The sequence below is a fragment of the Salmo trutta genome, chromosome 37 (genome assembly GCF_901001165.1).
Source record: "Salmo trutta chromosome 37, fSalTru1.1, whole genome shotgun sequence".
Classification (NCBI taxonomy): Eukaryota; Metazoa; Chordata; class Actinopteri; order Salmoniformes; family Salmonidae; genus Salmo; species Salmo trutta.
This window is the reverse complement of record NC_042993.1, coordinates 24,218,977-24,241,706: the sequence shown is the minus strand read 5'-3', so window position 1 is coordinate 24,241,706 and position 22,730 is coordinate 24,218,977. Positions and strand designations below refer to the sequence as shown.

Genomic DNA, 22,730 nt, shown 5'->3' with positions numbered 1-22,730 from the left:
GAATGCAGGAGCGGTCTTTTCCCAAGTCAGTCCATTAGACTATTTTCACAAATGACATTATGCTATTGAGACCTCTGATTATTCCGTTAAGGGTTTATACACTTTTAACCAAATTTCCATTATTATAGCCTATATGAAAAAGTAAGCATTGTTGACTGGAAGGCTGCTGTGTCTGATTCCATGTAGACCTACCATCTCCTGCCATAGTGCCCTTGATCAAGGTACCCGTCAGTCACGTAGTCAACATGTAGTCAGCCTTTCATCTGGAGAGCTCAGTGCAGGCTTGGCTTTTGATTCAGCCCTGAAACACCCAAGTCTGCTTATCAAGATCATGTTGAGCAGTCGATGTTTAAGCTACAACTTGGTTAGGCCAGGGCTTGAACAAAAGCCTGCACACCCAGTAGCTATCCTGGAGGATGGTTGCCACAATTGCAACATTTCAAACCAATACCTTTGTCTTTATAAAATTATTCCCTAATTCAATTAATCAAATGGATACTTCAAAGCTAAAATATTCATGTTTCAGGGGAGATCGATTCACATTATTTGTCACAATTACATGGCTATTGTCTAATAGAGGGGCATACCATCTTATTTAATAGAGGGGTAATTTCAGCAGATTTATTTTAAGCTATCCAAAGTGCCGGTGGAAAGGCAACAATGACATTAAAGCTTAGTTAACTAGCGATATAGCCAATTCAGAACACAACGACTACAAGTTATCTAGTCAGCCTGTTGCCTGTCATTTTATACCTGCTGCTGAAATGTCACTCTCCCTCCCCTTGGGCAACGGCCCACTCGCACAGACACGCACTGAAGGGTCATTCCGATGATGGTTGATATGTAGATTTTTAAGTGAGTGATTGATCAAATTTAAAAGCGTGCCTTGATGAATTACATCAACAAAAATGATGAAACAAATTTATGACCTCATTTGACAACTGAGCAGCAGCACATGCGCATTTTCAAATCTGCGCAATCTCAAATAGCCTACTGTCACGCAGCGATTCACAGACTAACAGCAAATAAACTTGAACCGAGCAGAATCAGAAATGAATGCCCACTCTCCATTGCTATTCAATGCAGACCCAGTTTTCATTCCACTTTGATTAACTTTTTTTTGCCTCGATGTGTGAATCTGGGCCAGCGATAGGATACTTTGTTTTATAGAGGAGCTGGTATGCAACTCCCTAAAAATGATAGGTGCCGGTACAGCGCTCCGGACAGCCCAAGTCAAGCACTGATAATTAGTAGGCTGACGCATTGCCAACATTTCCCCTAATGTTGTGAGACGTGCGTATTGCTTTCTCTTTCGCTCTCAATTGCTGCTTTATTCCTTCCTCGCTCTCAAAAGTTAAATGAAATACGCTTTGTTCTCATCTTCATCATGCTTGAATAATGTCTAAGATGCAGACGGCGTTCGCTTCTCTTCACAAACATAGAATGGTTATGGTCTGAAGAAATAACTGCTTTAGCCTATTGCCAACACGAGTTCTCTTTCTCCTTTCAAACTCCCCACAAGTTATTTTGGCTGCTGTATTTAACATTCAGCAAAAAAGAGCAAGGCTGCATCCGTCTTCGAATAGTCTATTAGTATAAAGAACTGCACCAAAAAAAAAGTCCAACAAGCTTTTCCTAGGGCTCCATAAGAGCTAAGGAGGGAGGCCATTGGAGAGCTAATACTGCATTGAATGTATTACCTGAAAGAGGTTTGCTAGGACATCCATATACAGCTCTGGAAAAAATTAAAAGTGACCACTGCAAAATTATCAGTTTCTCTGGTTCTGCTATTTATAGGTATGTGTTTAGGTAAAATTAACATTTTTGTTTTATTCTATAAACTACTGACAACATTTCTCCCAAATTCCAAATAAAAATATTGTCATTTAGAGCATTTATTTGCAGAAAATTACAACTGGTCAAAATATTTTTTTAAATGCAGTGTTGTCAGACCTCAATTAATGCGAAGAAAATAAGTTCATATTCATTTTTAAACAATAATGTTTTAACTTAGGAAGAGTTCAGATATCAATATTTGGTGGAATAACCCTGATTTTCAATCACAGCTTTCATGCGTCTTGGCATGCTCTCCACCAGTCTTTCACATTGATGTTGGGTGACTTTATGCCACTCCTGGCGCAAAAATTCAAGCAGCTCGGCTTTGTTTGATGGCTTGTGACCATCCATCTTCCTCTTGATCACATTCCAGAGGTTTTCAATAGGGTTCAGGTCTGGAGATTGGGCTGGCCATGACAGGGTCTTGATCTGGTGGTCCTCCATCCACACATTGATTTACCTGGCTGTGTGGCATGGAGCATAGTCCTGCTGGAAAAAACAATCCTCAGAGTTTGGGAACATTGTCTGAGCAGAAGGAAGCAAGTTTTCTTCCAGGACATCCTTGTACGTGGCTTGATTCACGCGTCCTTCACACACACACAAATCTGCCCAATTCCAGCTTTGCTGAAGCACCCCTAGATCATCACGATCCTCCACCAAATATCACAGTGGGTGCGAGACACTGTGGCTTGTAGGCCTCTCTAAGGGTGCTCTGTCTAACCAGTAGACGACCAGGTGTTGGGCAAAGCTGAAAATTGGACTCATCAGGGAAGATGACCTTACTCCAGTCCTCTACGGTCCACTCCTTATGGTCTTTTGCAAACCTCACCCTGGCTCTTCTTTGCTTCTCATTGATGAAGGGATTTTTCTATCTTTGCATGACTTCAGCCCTGCCCCTAGGAGCCTGTTTTGAACCGTCCTCGCCGGGCAATTCACCCCAGCTGCTGTTTGCCATTCTTTTTGTAGGTCACTTGATGTCATCCTACGGTTGTTGAGTGACATTCGAATGAGTTGGCGGTCGTCCCGGTCAGTGGAGAGTCGTTTTCGCTTTCTGCCCGTTTGTAGCTTTGTTGTCCCCGATTACATTTACGTCATTTAGCAGACGCTCTTATGAAGAGCGATTTACAAATTGGTGCATTCACCTTATGATATCCAGTGGAACAACCACTTTACAATAGTACATCTTTATCTTTTTTGGGGGGTTGGGGGGGGGGGGGTTAGGAGGATTACTTAATCCTATCCCAGGTATTCCTTAAAGAGGTGGGGTTTCAGGTGTCTCCGGAAGGTGGTGATTGACTCCGCTGTCCTGGCGTCGTGAGGGAGCTTGTTCCACCATTGGGGTGCCAGAGCAGCGAACAGTTTTGACTGGGCTGAGCGGGAACTGTGCTTCCGCAGAGGTAGGGAGAAGAGCAGGCCAGAGGTGGATGAACGCAGTGCCCTTCTTTGGGTGTAGGGACTGATCAGAGCCTGAAGGTACGGAGGTGCCGTTCCCCTCACAGCTCCGTAGGCAAGCACCGATGTCTTCTGCTTGACCTGTGTTGGAATTAAACAGACACTGGAATGGAAGCCATACATGTAGAGATGCTGATTTAAGAAAAATTTGCAGTGGTATCTTAAATTTTTTCCAGAGCTGTATATACAGTGATCTCCAAAAGTATTGGAACAGTGACATTTTGTTTTGCTTTGGCTCATTACTCCAGCACTTTCGATTTGGAATTACAATTATACAATGCCTATGAAGTGCACTGTCAGCTTTAATTTGAGGGTATTTTAATTCATATTGGGTGAACAATTTAGAAATTACAGCACTTTTTGTACGTCCCCAAAAAAAAAAAAGTCATGACATTTAAGAGAAAAACCAAATACACTAGACAAGGTGAGATCTTTTTATGCGTGTAAAATGAATTATGCGGCAAATGTAATTGGAAACGCTTTTATGCTCAAATATTGATATAATAACCATCATATGGTTACTCGTGTTACTGACTTGTTGCACCCTCGACAACTACTATGATTATTATTATTTGACCATGCTGGTCATTTATGAACATTTGAACATCTAGGCCATGTGCTGTTATAATCTCCACCCGGCACAGCCAGAAGAGGACTGGCCACCCCTCATTGCCTGGTTCCTCTCTAGGTTTCTTCCTAGGTTTTGGCCTTTCTAGGGAGTTTTTCCTAGCCACCGTGCTTCTACACCTGCATTGCTTGCTGTTTGGGGTTTTAGGCTGGGTTTCTATACAGCACTTTGAGATATCAGCTGATGCAAGAAGGGCTATATAAATACATTTGATTTGATCATATCGACGTAAACTTGGAGCAACGTGATGACGTCGGGAAAGCATGCAATTTATTAGACTAGAGATGGTTGATTAAATAAGTTATGATGAACTTCACAGGGTGGTGAAAGTGTAAGGTGATGAGCTTGATGATCCTTTCCAATAAATATTTAGGGTCTTATTCTGGTGACATGATGATCAATGCTTGTCTGCAGTTTGACAAATCAAAATAATCTGGCCCCTTTGTCCATAATAATCTCACCATGTAGGCTATACAATGCATTCGGAAACTATTCAGACCCCTTCTCATTTTCCACATTGTTAAGTTACCGCCTTATACTAAAATGGATTAAATACCACCCCCCCCTCAATCTGCACACAATACCCTAGAGTGACAAAGCAAAAACAGGTTTAGACATTTTTGTAAATGTATTACAAATGAAACACAGAAATACCTTATTTACATTAGTATTCAGACCCTTTGCTATAAGACTTGAAATTGAGTTCAGGTGCATCCTGTTTCCATTGATCATCCTTGAGATGTTTCTACAACTTCATTGGAGTCCACTTGTGGTAAATTCAATTGATTGGACATGATTTGGAAAGGCAAACACCTGTCTATTTAAGGTCCCACAGTTGACAGTGCATGTCAGAGCAAAAACCAAGCAACGAGGTCGAAGGAATTGTCCGTAGAGGTCCGAGACAGGATTGTGTCGAGGCACAGATCTGGGGAAGGGTACCAAAAGATGTCTGCAGCATTGAAGGTCCTAAGAACACAGTGGTCTCCACCATTCTTAAATGGAAGAAGTTTGGAACCACCAAGACTCTTCCTAGAACTGCCCGCCCGGCCAAACTGAGCAATCGGGGGAGAAGGGCCTTGGTCAGAGAGGTGACCAAGAACCCAAGTCACTCCGACAGAGCTCCAGAGTTCCTCTGGGGAGATAGGAGAACCTCCTAGAAGGACAACCATCTCTGCAGCACTCCACCAATCAGGCATTTACCAAAAGGCACCTAAAATACTCTCTCAGACCATGAGAAACAAGGTGATCTGGTTTGATGAAACCAAGATTGTACTCTTTGGCCTGAATACCAAGCGTCATGTCTGGAGGAAATCTGGCACCATCCCTATTTTTAATAGTTTAAGCACATTATGTTTGTCTATTGTAGTGACTTAGATGATCAAATCAAATTTTATGACAAATTTATGCAGAACTCTAGATAATTCCAAAGAGTTCACATACCTTCTCTTGCCACTGTATTAGTTATAATATTACTGTAGAACAAGCTATGCTGCAGCAAATGTACCTCACTCACTTGTCTGTCCCTACCCTGAGCGTTGATGATTGATCATGCAGATAGCAGAACAGAGAAAGCCGTAGAGAATACAGATTTAGACATTGCATATAATTTAAACAGCGCAGACCTGTTATGAAGGAAGTTGTCAAGGAAGTGAGTTTGTGTTAATACAGGACCTTCCACCCCCACCTCCCGCCAACCATGTCAATGCAGAGCTATACGGAGCCCTCCGCATTGGGCGGCGCACGACGATGCAGTAAGGAGCTCAATTTGGCCTCCGGAGGCGCCGCAATTGCATCACACCATCCATATGGCGCCTCAGACCACATTTTCAGATCAAGCATGAATTTGCTTTTAGGCCGTGGCTACGGATACTGAGTTTTCGCCCATGCCCCGCCACAGCAAATCCTCTTTCTCAAAGCTAAAGATCCCGATCATGTTCTGCGCGTGTGTTATTTTATGCAAACATTCATTTTTCCTAACGTAGCTGCTGCTCACACTACCCCTCCCTTCACATTTCACTCTTTACGTCACCCTCTTCTTAACCATGATGATGTAGCCCGTCTACCTCATATTTCTGAACAGTTGAAATAAAAACCCTACAGCGATTTGAACAAAACATTCGAAAATATATATTATGAAAGCTTCTGTCCTTCCGGCTGTCGGAACAGATATTGCAGTTGCACAAGCAGGACGCAGTCCCTACACCTTGGGAAAAACAACCATCAGCGTTGTGTGTGATGATGGCTAATCTTTAACTGCTGCCATATTGTAGTTCCTGTCTGCCTCCTGGTGAGCTTAGCATTGTTTCCACTGCAACCATTAAGCTGTGGCGCTGAGCCCACGGCCCAAAAATATGGAACATGGAAAAAAAAGATGCTACCAAGGTGCACTTTGAAGATGCTAGAACAAACAGTCCTCTGCAAACAAAAAAAGTAATGAATAAAAAAAAAAGAAATCAGACAACCCCATAGTAGAATGGTTTCTATTTACCAAGGTCAGCTTGTTGTTGTGTGTTCTATGTAAAATACAGATTCCTCTCGAAACACATTCAAGTTATGGGGAACATGGCAAAACATGCATTCTGACAAGCAGTCAATGCACAACAATTCTTGCAATCGCTGGGGGAAAAAAGCAGCTTTAATGGCCTTTGTTAAAAAGAGGGGGATCCCAGCTTTCCATTCCTACTTTATTTCTCAACTTTTAAATATGCGGGAATTGCATCATTTAAAACATTTTCAAAACATGAAAGTTAAATGTAACTGGGCTCAATTGTAGGGTAACTTGGGGTAAAACGACACCCTACCTCAAAATAATGTTTTGGGAGGGACTGAAAAGTGTGATAATGGTGATAATGCTTTTTCCTAATAGCATACCTGATAATATGGACACTGCCCTGCGACCTTTCTCCCCCACTACACATTTTTGCAGAGGAAACACTGCAGCTTAGCCAATATTCGCAATGATGATGTGAAAAACAACAACATTCAATTGCTAATTAGACTGCGTGTTGGTGTCTTGCTGCGTTCCACCTCTGGGCAGCCGAACATGTATCCGGACCAGTGAAAATAGTCTGACAATGGGCAGGTTTGTTTATGCTGATATCGTGACGAGACTAACTAGCTGCATGTAACTCAGCAGAGAACTCGCTAGCCTGCCTGTTTGTGTTGTGCTTATGTTTGCAATACTGACAAAGTTTGTACAAACATGTCAATTATGTATTTTGTGTAAAACACGTAAATAGCTGAATGTAGCCTACTCCACTCCTGAAAAAATAACATGAACTCGTGCTTTTTCTTACTGAGGCATGGAAGGCAATAGTTCGAACAGTTGTGTACAACATAAAGTTTGTAAGCTACACCAGTGACCAGACAAAGGCGATCGGGGGGGGGGGGGGGGGGGGGGGGGTAGCGGATCACTCAGCACAGTAGCTACTAGGAAGCGGAGTGGGCACTCGGCTACGTAAAAAAAAAAAAAATCTTGCACATGTGCAGAAATATCTGTATTTTTAGCCTGGGCAAATTGGGATACAGAAACTCTGTATCCGTAGCCACTCTGTATAATTTAACATCATGCTGTTCATATAAAAAAATGTATTATAATTTACCAGTTTCTGGCAGATATTTATCCCGGGAAATAGGAGTGGGTTTGAACGGGAAATCCTGGTTCCCGTTATTAAACCCTAATCTGTAAAAACATACAGTATTTTGCACCACTGGGAAACAACCATTATCAAAAGGTCATGAACAGGTTGATATATTATTTAGACGATAGAAGATTTATTAGGTTCATGATCTCTGTGATTGTACAACTTGGAATGCATGAGAACAAATGTCATAAACCATCAACGATCTACACAAATGACTCTGGAACAGTCTTTTTCTCACGAATCTTGGAGATATGTGCTGAAATTCTTGAAAGTTGAGCTGCAAATGACAATGATCAAGTATATTTCCCAGAGGCAACTGTGGCGCACATCCCCTCCCCCTCATGAATATTGATAACTTCCCCGCTGTGGCCTCTTAGATGTGAAGTCCCCTGGTAAAGCCTGTGAAAAATGGCTCTGAGTTTGTCACTCCCACAGAACCCCAGAGGGCCACAATGCAACACTAATAAGCAGCAGTCACTCAGTCATAGTAGTGGAGATGATCCCATCGTGTAAAAGGGATGGAGGTCTGTGTGGGTATTATTGGTTATTTGCCTCATGGCTCAGAGAATGCATGTAGACAATAAGTATAGCAACAAGCAACAAGCAACCAGTCAACAACACACAATGGCATGTTATAAATCCTGCTGAGTGCGGACATTTCCCATTGGGCCTGGCATCATCAGAAAGTGACACGGTTTGGTCATCTTTAAGGGCATTACATCATGCCATTTGGATTCAGAGGCCAGCAGAAGCTATTTGTGCTGAAGACTGACAGTGTAAATCATCCAAATTAGAGTGCATCTGGTCTCATGAGAGACATGTCCAGTGCTACAGTAGGCTATACGACAATGGCAACATTCAGTCAGAATAAATGCTATTCTGTTCCAGACTCTTCATTGTTTCATGACAAACATTGCTGCTTGTACAGCAATATTTGAAATATCTGATAGTTAGCATAATCCCAATGCCCAAAGCCAATTTGGTTTCACTCATTTGATGAGTGACAATGACAAGGTGAGAGCTGTCACAATAATGTTAGTAAACTGGTGCTGGAAATGACATCTTATTGCCCTCGTGTTCACATGCTGAAAAAGAACCAACAGGCTCCAAACCGCTTGAAACAAATGCAATTTCTAACAAATATTTAGTAACAGTGCTGATGAAAGACAATGTCAGATCATGGATGCTTAGGACTGTTATAAAGCAGAGTACTATAAAGTGATTAGACAGTAGCCAACAACACATCAACCATTACTTTCAACCTTCCACAATCACATCATGATTAAATTTGCTGGCCAGTCTCCGAATCTCCAGAGATGTTTTATTACAGGATGATAAGGCTGGGAGACTCTCCCCTGCTTGAACAAAGGGGATGTCTGACTGCAGGCCTCTGTGGGGTGAGCGATGAGAGGAAATAAATCAGCCGCTCCGGCTCTGTGTGTAACATGCCGAGCGAGGTGATCTTTTCAACACAACACACACTGTCTCCTGAAGGGGCCAACAGACAGTGACACCATTTGCAGTGTGAAATGAAATGAAAAACCTTTGGGACTAACCTGGTCGGTAGTGAGCGGTGTGTAAGGCAGAAATGACGACTTTGACAAGCCTCTTTTTCATGCTGTTTTGCCCTTATTGACGTTCACTTAAAAAAATTGTGTATGGGGGGATGGGAGGTTCTACTAAGTTAACATATGGAATTGTTTTAAGATGGTCATACCATGGATCATTTAGCAATTTGATTTAGAATTTTAGGAACCCTTTAGGCATCAAAAATATATAAAAAATAATTGATAAAATATTGAATTTGGCCTTTACTACTATAAACCATAGAAATAACATTGTATAACACATTCATAAATGGCAAAAAAGACAGTAAAAAAAATAAATCATAAGGAATAAGGTTTAAGTATCTGTCCTATATCTAGGAGGTATAAGAATGCTCAGGAAATATTTTAGTTTTGGACACATATAGAACCAAACAGCTTCGTGAGAAGACCGATTTTCGGGATGCCTCATGGTCTGACAAACAACGCTATAGTTCGGCCACCTTCTACCGCAGATGCGGAAGACCAACATATGCGAATACGGATTGAGACGCAGCCCATGTAAAAAAAAAACCTCTCTCTAGCTTAAAGTGACAGATTTTTGTATTTTGTTACTTGTATTGATGACTTAACCTGTTTGGGATGGGGGCAGTATTTTCACGGCCGGATAAAAAAACGTACCCAATTTAATCTGGTTATTACCTGCCCAGAAACTAGAATATGCATATAATTGTTTGATTTGGATAGAAAACACCCTAAAGTTTCTAAAACTGTTTGAATGGTGTCTGTGAGTATAACAGAACTCATATGGCAGGCCAAAACCTGAGAAGATTCTATACAGGAAGTGCCCTCTCTGACCATTTCTTGGCCTTCTATAGCCTCTTTATTGAAAACAGAGGATCTCTGCTGTAACGTGACATTTTCTAAGGCTCCCATAGGCTCTCAGAAGGCGCCAGACGGGGAATGATGACTCTGCAGTCCCTGGGCGGAAAACAGTAGCGCATTTGAAAAGTGGTCGATTTGAGAACAATGACACGGGTGCGCGTGTGCACGTGAAGACACCATTTTCTTATTTCAGTCTTTGAACGAAAACGTCTCCCGGTCAGAATATTATCGCTATTTTACGAGAAAAATCGCATAAACATTGATTTTAAACAGCGCTTGACATGCTTCGAAGTACGGTAATGGAATACTTTGAATTTTTTTGTCACGATACGCGCCGGCGCGTCACCCTTCGGATAGTGTCTTGAACGCAAGAACAAAACGCCGCTATTTGGATATAACTATGGATTATTTGGAACCAAAACAACATTGGGTGTAAAGTAGAAGTCCTGGGAGTGCATTCTGACAAAGAACAGCAAAGGTAATCAAATTTTTCTTATAGTAAATCTGAGTTTGGTGAGTGCCAAACTTGGTGGGTGTCAAAATAGCTAGCCTGTGATGGCCGGGCTATCTACTCAGAATATTGCAAAATGTGCTTTCACCGAAAAGCTATTTTAAAAATCGGACACTGCGATTGCATAAAGGAGTTCTGTATCTATAATTCTTACAATAATTGTCATGTTTTTTGTGAACGTTTATCGTGAGTAATTTAGTAAATTCACCGGAAGTTTTCGGTGGGTATGCTAGTTCTGAACGTCACATGCTAATGTAAAAAGCTGGTTTTTGATATAAATATGAACTTGATTGAACAAAACATGCATGTATTGTATAACATAATGTCCTAGGAGTGTCATCTGATGAAGATCATAAAAGGTTAGTGCTGCATTTAGCTGTGGTTTTGGTTTTTGTGACATTATATGCTAGCTTGAAAAATGGGTGTCTGATTATTTCTGGCTGGGTACTCTCCTGACATAATCTAATGTTTTGCTTTCGTTGTAAAGCCTTTATGAAATCGGACAATGTGGTTAGATAAAGGAGAGTCTTGTCTTTAAAATGGTGTAAAATAGTCATATGTTTGAAAAATTGAAGTTTTGGGATTTTTGAGGAGTTTGTAATTTGCGCCACGCCCTATCATTGGATATTGGCGAGGCGTTCCGCTAGCGGAACATCTAGATGTAAGAGGTTTAAGGATTAATGAAATTGTCTGTTATAAATATTCTATAATCCTAATCAGACCACTATAACAATGGAAGAACATTAATTGGAATGTGTTATAAAAGCCATATTATTTCAGTTGTTATTGGGGCCGGGAAGATACCAGTATTGTGGCAAGGAAACAAAACACAAATTGGATTTAACTTCTTTAGGAAAATATCCCTGATGTTGGAAACAAACATTACGTTGTCATCCAGTCACATGTATTTATTTTCAAGCTATAGCACACAATATTTTATATAGAGCTGGTTTTTAGAAAGGACCAAAGAGTGTGGTCTGCTTTGTGTTTTCATTTTTGTGTACGGAAAAAATAGAGATACTGGTATCGTCCCGGCCCTAGTTGTTATGGGATTAGCATAAATATGCAGCCTGGGAATACAGAGAGGATTATCTTTAAAACACCTAATTGTTTTCCAGGCAACTAGTTATTTTTATGGCTGCATATATTTCTGTTACTGATTATTTTACTTAAAAATTATGCTGCCTTTAATCCCCCTGCCTCTGTAGCCTCAAGCGAAATTATTTTCAACGCGACAACCTCATTTTTCAAAGTCCATTGAAACAGAGTATTTGAAGTCCTTGAGTAAAGATCCAATACTCAATATCTAATTTAACCTTCAGTAACTACATTTTGAATTCGAATGAAAAGGTTCCTATATATATATATATATATATATATATATATATATATATATATATATATATCCTTCCAGCAAGGGTGTTACATGAAACTCAGTTAAAGTGATTAGTTCTTGCACAGCACTACACACAGAGCTGGATGAGTCACTCAGGGACATTTCTCTTTGTTGTTTTAACAGGTGCATATAAAATTAACACAACCAATCTAAAATTGGCAAAAAGCAACAGCATCTCCTATTGAACTCCATCTCCCACAGATAAATGCCTAAACTTGCCTTGTGCCTGGCCTCCATTTTCTCTGGTAATTTGCCTTTGAATGCTGAGACTGAGGTAATTACTGAGCTGTTATAAACGGGGGGGGGGGGGGGGGGGATAATCAATGACAACGTCACTTTGTGTTCTTTAAGTTAATAAGGCCTCTGCACAACGTCCCCCTGGGATGCCTTTTGTCATTCAGCGGCTGATGCACATTTGGTCGGTCTACCACTCGCTAGCTGGCCACCATATCTCTGCCTCAAAGGACAGGCAGCAGAACACAATAACCATTGTCTGTCTATGGAAAATCCCCAGCAGAACCACATGAGAATCGAAACTTCTTTTTCATTCACACGTTCTCTTTTCCCTTTTTAGATGGGCTTTCAACGGAAATCCTATGATCTAAAATGGTACGTTTCCTATACGGTTAGATAAGTAGGCCTATATCGTGTTTGTTCTTTTACCTAACTACAGAAATGTTGTGACAAGTGCTAGTGTAATCACTCTTACACGCATGATAAACATCTTTATCATAACAAGGATATATTTTTATTTATTTCACCTTTATTTAACCAGGAAGGCCATTTGAGAACAAGTTCTCATTTACAACTGCGACCTGGCCAAGATAGAGCAAAGCAGTGCGACACAAACAGAGTTACACATGGGATAAACAAACGTACAGTCAATAACACAATAGAAAAATCTATATACAGTGTGTGCAAATGTAGTAAGATTAGGTAGGTAAGGCAATATATACCACTGTAATACCTGACCGCCTATGTAAAACTAGAAAGACTGAAGTCCATCCTTCATTCTTAGAACCAAGAATCCCGAACAGAAATACAGTATATCCTGAGATCCCAAGCCCATAACATTAGCAAGGTGAATAAACATAAATGCTGGTAGAGAGCAATCTTTCCTTACCTGCAGTTTGGAGGTGGGTCAAGTGTAATTTCTGCAAGTTCTTTCTGAATCCTGAAAAACAATGATACTCTCTTTTAATCTTTGTGGCAATGAATATCTCTAATCGCATAACAAAGAGCTCCCAGAATGCATTTGACCCCAGTGTGATGAATAAATCCATAGAACATGATGATACAGGTAGACCAGACCACAAATTGCAGTCATATGAGTTAACATATCATACAAATCTAAATTTACCAAATGCCAAGGCAATCCATTATAGGCTTATTATGTCTAGGGTTGGGCCGATATATGATTAAATGGAATATCGTGATATTTGACATTGACGATATATCGTGATGTGCAAGACTAGAAAACTGTGCAGTTTTATCAGTTAGGCTGTATCAATGTGTCTAAAATGAAGTATAAATAAATGAATTAAGCCAAAAAAAAAGCCAAACAAAGATTATTTAATGAGAAAGCCACTATTTTGTAAATAAGCACAAAAATTCTACAGTCTGGAATGATTTAGTAATTAACGGTGCGAAGCTATTATATCAGATATTGCAATATTTAGAAGAGGTCTCCCCAAATATCACCCAACTCTAATGGTGTCACACAGTGCCATACTGTTGTTAAACTGACTTTTCCATGAGGAAGCAGCATAAGGCACATTACAAACATGACGAGGCCACCTGTTTAAAAGAATAGCAGATCCTGAACGGTTCAAACCTGAAATGATTCATCAGAGTGTGTGTGTTATTACAATAGGCCTGCACAAATGTCAACATCTTTCAATAACTCTTTCAAATTCACCCACGCAGCGGTCACCTGCGAGGGAAGGGTTAATAACGTCATATAAACATCTTTGTAGAAAAAGGATGACAAATCACAATGACGTGCAACGATTAAACGCACAACGGTGCAACTTAACTTGTGACATAACAGTCATAATGTTATGTCACATCAATCTGTGTTGAACCAGGCATGGAGAAAACAGCATGGAAACACATTATACCACCACTGACCGACTGACCTTTAATCAACAGAGAGCTGTGGTGTCCAGCGTTGCGGTCGTAATACTAAAACCCTGGGTTTGAGCACAGTGGACTGTCTTATAAGTGTGCTACACATCAGGAAGATGTTCCAAATATCAGGGGTAGTTCTAAAAAGCGCTGTAGCCTCAGCCAATCCCTGGCTCGGCTGGTTGCATAATTCTATCATCACCTCGCATCAATCTGTGTTTCCACTGGCAAGGCTAGGTGGGAGACAGTGGGAAGGCTGTTCGTGACAACACTAACCACACAGATGTGATATGAATGAAAGTATGGTCATCATCGTTAGGGCTCAGGCCACCTGACCTAGCGAAGGAAAGCTCTATGAAAATGCTATAACCAAGGATAACCAGGCCGGGTCCAGAGTGTTTCCTGGCCAGCTCTTATCGTCACACAGCTAGGAAAGACTCGGGGGGGCATAGTCATCATAGTAATCTGCCTGTCAGATGAATGCATTACAGTGTCATGATGCGATAGATGGAACAAGGTTACCTTTCATTACATATCTTGTATGGATTAAATCTAATGGATATATTAATAGCGTGAGTGTGACTAGAATAATGATGTCCATAGGACCGGTTAGCGTTATATACATTAAGTGTACAAAACATTAGGAACACCTGCTCTGTCCATGACATAGACTGACCAGGTAAATCCAGGTGAAAGCTAGGATCCCTTATTGATGTCACTTGTTAAATCCACTTCAATCAGTGTAGATGACAGGGAGGAGACAGGTTAAAGAAGGATTTTTAAGCCATGAGACATGGATTGCGTACGTGTGCCATTCAGACGGTGAACGGGCAAGACAAAAGATTTGAAGTGCCTTCGAACGGGGTATGGTAGTAGGTGCCAGGCACACCGGTTTGAGTGTATCAAGAACTGCAACGTTGCTGGGTTTTTCCACACCCAACAGTTTCCCAGGTGTATCAAGAATGGTCCACCACCCAAAGGACATGCAGCCAACTTGACAACTGTGGGAAGCATTGGAGTCAACATGGGCCAGCATCCCTGTAGAATGCTTTCGACACCTTGTACAGTCCATGCCCTTCCGAACTGCGGCTGTTCTGGGGGTGCAACTTAATATTAGGACGGTGTTCCTAATGTTTTGTACACTCAGTGTAACTCACCACCCTGAGGACAGGAAGGTGCTCAAACCTGCCCCACTTAAATACCACTAAACTGAGCCAGATTCAAGGTTTACCTCTTGGCACTGGTTGAGAGTTTGGCAGCTGTTTTACTGGAGATCTTTGTCTCCTTCTTTTTGGGCTGTGCTTGTTCCCGCTCCTGTTCTGGGGGGACTGATGATTCTCGTTGTTCGATATCCGAGCTCCCCCCACTGGTGCTGGGGCTATCGTCCGGTCTCTGCACCTCACTGGACATCCTGGCCCTGGGAAACAGACACCAAACAGCACAGCTTAATCTTTCGTTAGGTTTTCTATGCAAAATAAATGAGTGGTGTAGTGGTATGTTAGCCTTCCCAGGCCTTTTCAAAAAAAATACTTTTGGGGGGGGGGACTGCCGGGGTTCCAAGGCTGCACAGTCTATCATTTTACTAGTCATTGTGCTGTTTTGCAGGTTAGGATTAAGATACCATTACCTGCCATTCTGCCCTTGAGCAAGGCACTTTGGTCAATTGACTGTATTGGTCAATTGCACACAAGGTCCAACTGAAATTTGACTTCCGCTTTTAACCCAACCCCTCCGAAAGACACACATACAGTTTTTTTGGGGGGAGAGGTGCGTGGGGCTGCCACACTAGGCGCCCGGGGAGCTGTAGTTGTGGGGGGGGGGGGGGGTTAAGTGCCTACCTCAAGGGCACAACAGCAGGCAATGGCATCTAGGATTTCATACCAGCAACACTCCGGTTGCCAGCTCACTTCCCGCCGGACCCCAGACACAAACTGGCAACCCTCCAGTTGCTGGCTCGTCTCTCTAACCACACAACAGTGGCTGCCTGCCTCCATTGCGTGGTTGAGTAGAACAGAATACTTGATTGTCCTAGCAGGAGGAAATTATTTTCACAACAGGGTAATTATGTAAGTCTGTTTCACTTTGCTGGTTAATGTCTTGAAGGCAAGGTGGTGAAGCTATTTTGTGTGTTGTAAAATAAAAAGGTAGCGAGCGGTTCATAAGTATTATGACAAACTACTAAGATCTCGAACTCATTCAAGAAGATTCAATATTACTGTGTTAACAAACCACCTACACATTTTTGGAATGCATTAGAAACATGTCTGTTGAGATTTAATGGAATATAGCCTAGTATGAAAGAACGATGCAGTCAAGATGTCATGAGTAGCCTGGACTTGAAGAGTCAACGTGACACAGGCCTACTGACAATATAGTCTTATCTAAAACAATTAATTCAATATCACCACTCACGAACCTTTTAAATAGTTAACCACATCGATTGAGGGAACATAGATCGAAAGAGACACTAGCCGATTAAACTCAACTGATCAGGGAGTTGAGTTCAGTGGGCTAAAGAGACACTAGAACAGTAGGCCTGCGCCTCTACAAAGGGCCTCAGAAGACTGAGATATTGCCTTAGATATTGTCATTTTTATCTATCACGGTCAGTGATATCCGTTTATATTGTTTCGAATAAAAGCCTGGGGAATAGGACTAACGTTACGGTGAAAGATACAAACGGTTAGTAGTGCTTAACCACTATCTTTCCCGGGGGTGTTATGATAAGGACATCAACGATATTTGTGTATCCACTCGCCAGACATGTATCAACTTGCAAAACAGGTGTGCGATGGCAACGTCGGAGAAATTATAGCAATTCTGAAAATTGTTAGTTACATTTATCAGACGGACGCGCATGTTGACTCTAGGGGCCTCAATAAATAAGACAACAATGTATCACTTTCTTTCCGGCGTTGTTTCGGACCCAGCTGAGCAATAGGTCAACACAATTTCAAAGCCTCTCCCCTTCGACTGAAAAATAATAAACAAATAACATGTGCCCGCGACACAAATAGAGCTGTCAAAAAAAAACAATGCATAACAAACATCAATAACACTGCAGGGGAAAAAGTAGCACCCGCTGTGCTATGTCCTGCTATGGGGAATTTAAAATGAAGAGGCCTGAGCGTTTAAAACTCGGGAAAATATGCAGAGAACATCACGTTTTAGAGATTCTTCGACAAGGCATCAAGGGCTCGTCAAGGCCAGTCGACGCGAGGGCCAAGTGCACGGCTTGGAAATGTGTGAATCCAACGTTTCTCAAGTGTCCACAAAAAGCGTTGAGCTGCTCAGGCACAAAGGGAGGCACGTCCCACACCCCCTCATCGGAAAATGCCACTTTCACGGGACATTTACTTACTTTCTGTACACATACCAAGGACAGTAACATGCGTGCATAAATATTACCTGGCAGCTGACTGTCGATGCTGTATTTAGTATTAAAATCCCAGGTGAAAAGTATATCCACACACACAGCCGTCTGCTCGCACTCGTGTCCTTGCTATTTAACTGAAGGTAGCAACCGAAAAGCGATTACAGAAAACTGAAGAAGCCGGACCGCCTCCACGCGCGCTCTCATATTGCGCGCGCCGCTCGTGCACGTGTGATGGTCCCAGTCGCCGGAGATGAAACAAATCTGTATGCTTTAGCACAAAACAGTTGTAGTATTCAAAACAGCAAAGATAGAATTGAACTAGTCAATGTTGGATGTCGGCTATCTGAAAATGATGGACACTGTAGGTCGAATGAGCAAGGTAGGCTATGTCAACGTGCTTGTACATTAAGAAACTCAACAAAGCATGGCATAACACCCTGGGCTGGGTTTCCCATAAGCATCTTAGCACTAAGATCATCTCAATTCTATTGAAGCTTTTGGAAAACCCAGACTTTGTCCACACATAGTTGTCTATGGGCAACAGAACTTTGGGGTAATGGGGATGAATAGTGTATGTGTATATCAGAGGTGGCTCCTCAGAGGAGGAAGGGCAGGACCATCCTCCTCATTGAATTTCAAAATAAATAAATAGTACAACTATACTAAATATATTCACATCACCAAGTCATTTATTAAAACACTGTTTTGCAATGAAGGTCTACAGTAGCTTCAGCAGCACTCTGTAGGGTAGCACCATGGTGTAACCGGAGGACAGCTAGTTTCCGTCCTCCTCTGGGTACATTGACTTCAATACAAAACATAGGAGGCTCATGGTTCTCATCCCCTTCCATAGATTTACATAGTAATTATGACAACTTCCGGAGTATGTCCTCAAACCTATCAGAGCTTTTGCAGCATGAACTGACATGTTCTCCACTTAATCAAAGGATCAGAGAATGAATCTAGTACTGAAAGCATAAGCTACAGCTAGGTAGCACTGCAGTGCAAAAAATGTGCTGAGTAGTTGACTCAAAGAGAGAAATTACAATAGTTGAACAGTTTTGAACAAATTAATTTCTTCCAAAAACAAGAGAGAGAGTGAGCTAACTATATTTTGTAGTATATCACTTTCACTTACTTAGCTAGTGTAGAATGCAGCTAGTTAGTTTAGCCTACTCAAACTCCTGACTCCAACAGAAAGGGATCCTATGTTAGCTATGGCTATCCAACATTGTAACTCTTCCAAGTCAAGGTAAGCTTTTGGTTTTATAAATGTATTGCCACCGGGGCCCGCCGGAGAACTGCTAAACTGCTTGCTGCTGACTGTACACTGTACTGCATGATTGTAGCTGGTTTACTAACGCAATTTCAATTCAACGTGTTTAGAGCAGGCCTGAATCACTTCATTGAATATATCTATTGTTCCCTGGACAGCAGATAGATGCCAGTATAGCGCAGCTGATGAACAGAAAATCCGAAATAGAACATTTGCCAAAATAGAATGCAACTGCTCAGCTACAGCGACTGACACATATCAGTTTGCTACTAGCTAATTTTGCAGTCTGGTCGACATGGATTGATTTATTGTAAAAAAATTAACGTAAATCTATCGACAATGAAAATAAAGGGGAAGAGCTGGAGAACAATGTGACAATTATGAACGAACAACCACCGGAGAACCAGAAAAATCAGGAAGATTGCGGCGAGGAAATGCAGCTAGCTAACATAGCTAACGTGGCTCCGGTGGTTAAGAGAAGGATACGGTTGATTCAAGAAGAACCCAGAAAGTTCCAAGAGATGGACAGACAAGTATTTTTTGTACTGCATGATGGGACTAGCCCACTTCGTTTTATTTGCCAGAAAGCAATCAATTGTTTTAAACGAGCAAATTTAGAGCGACATTTCCAGTCACACCTTGCCCACAATGACAAAACATATCCGACACAAAGCAACCTCAGAAACAACAAAATAGTGCAACTCAAAGAACAGCTCAAAGGACAACAACAAATGATAGACAGATCTAGCACTGTTGCAGAGAAAACAATGAGATTGCTTGGATACTCGCAAAAAACAAGAAGGCCTTCACAGATACGGAGATTGTCAAATAATGTTTTTTGGCCGAAATATTGTATGCTGATTTCACGAACAAGGAAACTATTTAAAGCAAATTAATGCATAGAAGACATTGGCGAGGACATCGGTAAGCAACTGATTACTGACATATTCATGGTGCCGTGTTTTAGTATTGCGCTTGACGAAGGCACTGATGTAAGTGACAATGCCCAATTATGTGTTTGGGTCCACTTCCCTCAAAAGGAGTTGTTCAGAGAGGAACTTTTATGTTTACTGCCCCATCAGGGACAAACACGAAGAGAGGATATTCTGAAAGCCCTTGTTACATTTTTTGCTGATAATTATATTGACTGATCAAATCTGGCATCTGTGTGCACTGACGGTGCCCCAAACATGCGAGGGAAGGAGAAGGGACTCATAGGCCTGATAAGAAAGAGAGAGGATTCATAGGCCTGATGAGAAAGAAAGAGGATATTCCCAAATTTGTTAAGTTTCATTGTATCATTCATCAGGAAGCACTTGTGACTACACTCAAAGACTGTGACTTACAGAATGTGATGCAGCAAGTCGTGCACGTGGTGAACATTATTATTGCGAGGACACAGAATCACAGTCAATTTCGCGAGTTGCTGGAGGAGTACCAGACAGAATACAGCACTTGATATTTCACAATGAGGTGAGATGGCTGTCTCGTGGCAGAGTTTTGGAAAGATTCAACCCATTTCTGGAGCCTTGTGTCAGACACAGAGAATCCACTTCTGAAGCAGTGTGTGCAAAAGGTGACATTTTTTGTCAGCACTTATTTATGTGAAGCAACATTTTCAACAATGAACATTGTGAAACAAAAACAGAGAAACAGACTGACCAATGCACACCTGGATTGCCTCACAAGGATAGCAACAACAGACTATAAATTTAGAATGAATTCAGTCAAGGAGAAGAAGAGACATTTTCGCTCATCCAACTACTGAGGTAACCCTTAATATGGGTCTTATACATGTGATGTAGCCTATTTGATGTGTGTATGTATATTTTTGTAATGTGCTGTACATCAAATCACTTGCATGTGCTCTATTGCTCTGAATTTGCTCTCAATTGAAAATTTATAATATTGGAAGAAAAAGTACAAAACATTTAAGATCTGTGCGGCCCTCTGAATGATTGTCTCAACCCAAAGTGACCCCCTTACAAAAAAATAGTGAGTAACACTGAGCTAGGTTGACTATGAAGGTTTGGCTTGGAATTTTCTTTCCGCCACAAACAGCTGATGTGTTGTGCACTGAAGTTCACAAGCGAAGGGAAAAGGTCAATGGAGGAGAGCGCGTAGATAGATGCAAGAAGGAATTGTATAAACAACGAGCTGTTTGTATGTGGCTGCTATGAAAGTGAACTGTGTTTGCGTGTGATCAGGGGTGTATTCATTGCGCCGATTCTGTTGAAAAACGTTTCTTAAACGGAAGCAAACTGAACGAAACGGGGATAAACATACCTGAATTTGTCCAATAGACACTCGTTTGCAACTGTTGGAGTAATGATTATTGAATGTGTCACTGTCTCTCAACTTGATTACATAAAAATATCTCGACCTGTGCACCTACGTTGTAAACTTTCATTCATAGGCTAGGTTGTAGCAACCTCATGATGGTACAAGGAAAATTGTAGCCTCATGTAGTAGCCTCAACCTATCGATGTTACATTGAGCTGGATGAATGTAATATGAATGACAGTCATCCAATATGCTGTAATAGACACAAGGCCATGTACATTCAAACGTTTAAGGTTTGAATTCAAACAAAGTCTTTCCCTGCAAAAATAGCCTAATACAACACACACTGTCATACAGGGCAGAGCTTCTCCTGTGCAGGGCAGAGCTTCTCCTGTATGTACTGTGAGATACTTCATGATGACACACTGATGGAGGGACTGTGCATTAATTCCCCATTTGATCCAAACTTATTCAATCAAATAATTCACTGTAGCCCTCCCATGCAATGCCTCCATGTTCCTCCCTCATTGAATGTTTATGAATTCTGATCCTCATTCTAATGAAGGCCTTTTGGATTACCCTTCACAACCATTAGATCAACATAACAATAGCCTTCGGCCGTGGAAGGTCCTGACAGCGACCTACGGGCCAGTGTGTGAATAGAGTTGGCTGCAGCACAAGCACTTCCTGAGTCTCCCCCGACAGGGCTCAAGGTCAGCTCTGCACTGTGCCGAGGGCCTTTGTGATGGAAATTGCAGTGTATAAGTTTAAACCCAGAACAATTGGGAACTTCGTCCTCCATGTTCCTCGGGTCCCCTCTCCACACCGAAACCAATGGAGAAGGAATGCTGAGTCTCCTGGGGCAGTTCACTGTTAGGGCCTACTAGGCTTATCTTCAGATTGGCTGGAACTTGAGTTCGTGGCTGGTGCGCTTTTTGTGTGCATTGAGCAGTTGAGTGGAGTGACATTAGATTCACCAAATTTGACACAGATGTTGTGCTGCTTGAGAGAAACACATTCAATTAGGTCCATCTGGGCAAATGTGTCAGTGGATTGTATGGGGTGTAAATAGTATTTCACTACTAAAGCTGTTGAGCAAATGTAGGCTTATTTGGAAGTAGTATCAATATTTGATATATTGAATTGTAGTTTGTTATAGGCTACAGGTCCACTGATAACACAATCACTAAATTAAATAAAAATGACATAACATCTTTATAGAGAGTTATTAAAGCTACAACATATTCAACATAGCATTAGCTACAGCATATGCAATACCTTCCACAGCCAAGCATGAGGAATAAGTAAGTATTGTGTCATCAAATGTCCAAGATTTGACCTGAGGGAGCGGCTCAATGAAGCACTATGCATATGGGTGTATTATAAAGGCTTTATGTTGATGGTGCTCACATCAGTTGTTATTAGGGATGCACAATATATCGGTGAGCATATCGGAATCGGCCGATATAGCTAAAAATGCCAACATCGGCATCGCCAATGTGCAAAACCCGTTGTCAAAGCTGACGTGCATACATGTACCCATATAACATAGGTAGATGAAGGGCCTCCCGGGTGGTGCTGTGCCACCAGAGATTCTGGGTTCGAGCCCAGGCTCTGTCGCAGCCGGCCGCGACTGGGAGGCCCATGGGGCGGCGCACAATTGGCCCAGCATCGTCCGGGTTAGGTAGGGTGTGGCCAGCAGGGATATCCTTGTCTCATCGCGCAATAGCGACTCCTGTGGCGGACCGGGCGCAGTGCACGCTGAACAGGTC

The 22,730-nt window shown here is 41.7% G+C and overlaps 1 protein-coding gene across 1 annotated transcript in view; it reads right to left on the bottom strand.

Moving 5' to 3' along the window:
* Nucleotides 1-17,575, bottom strand: part of ube2e2 (ubiquitin-conjugating enzyme E2E 2) — a 35,603-nt gene extending 18,028 nt beyond the window's left edge. The window contains exons 1-3 of the mRNA XM_029737380.1: nt 17,432-17,575; nt 15,255-15,440; nt 13,020-13,070 (exon numbers count right to left, since the gene is read on the bottom strand). Of these exons, the coding sequence (XP_029593240.1) occupies nt 13,020-13,070; nt 15,255-15,433 (230 nt within the window). The 5' untranslated portion in view covers nt 15,434-15,440; nt 17,432-17,575. The remainder of the gene's footprint in view (nt 1-13,019; nt 13,071-15,254; nt 15,441-17,431) is intronic.
* Between the last annotated feature and the right edge of the window lie 5,155 nt (nt 17,576-22,730).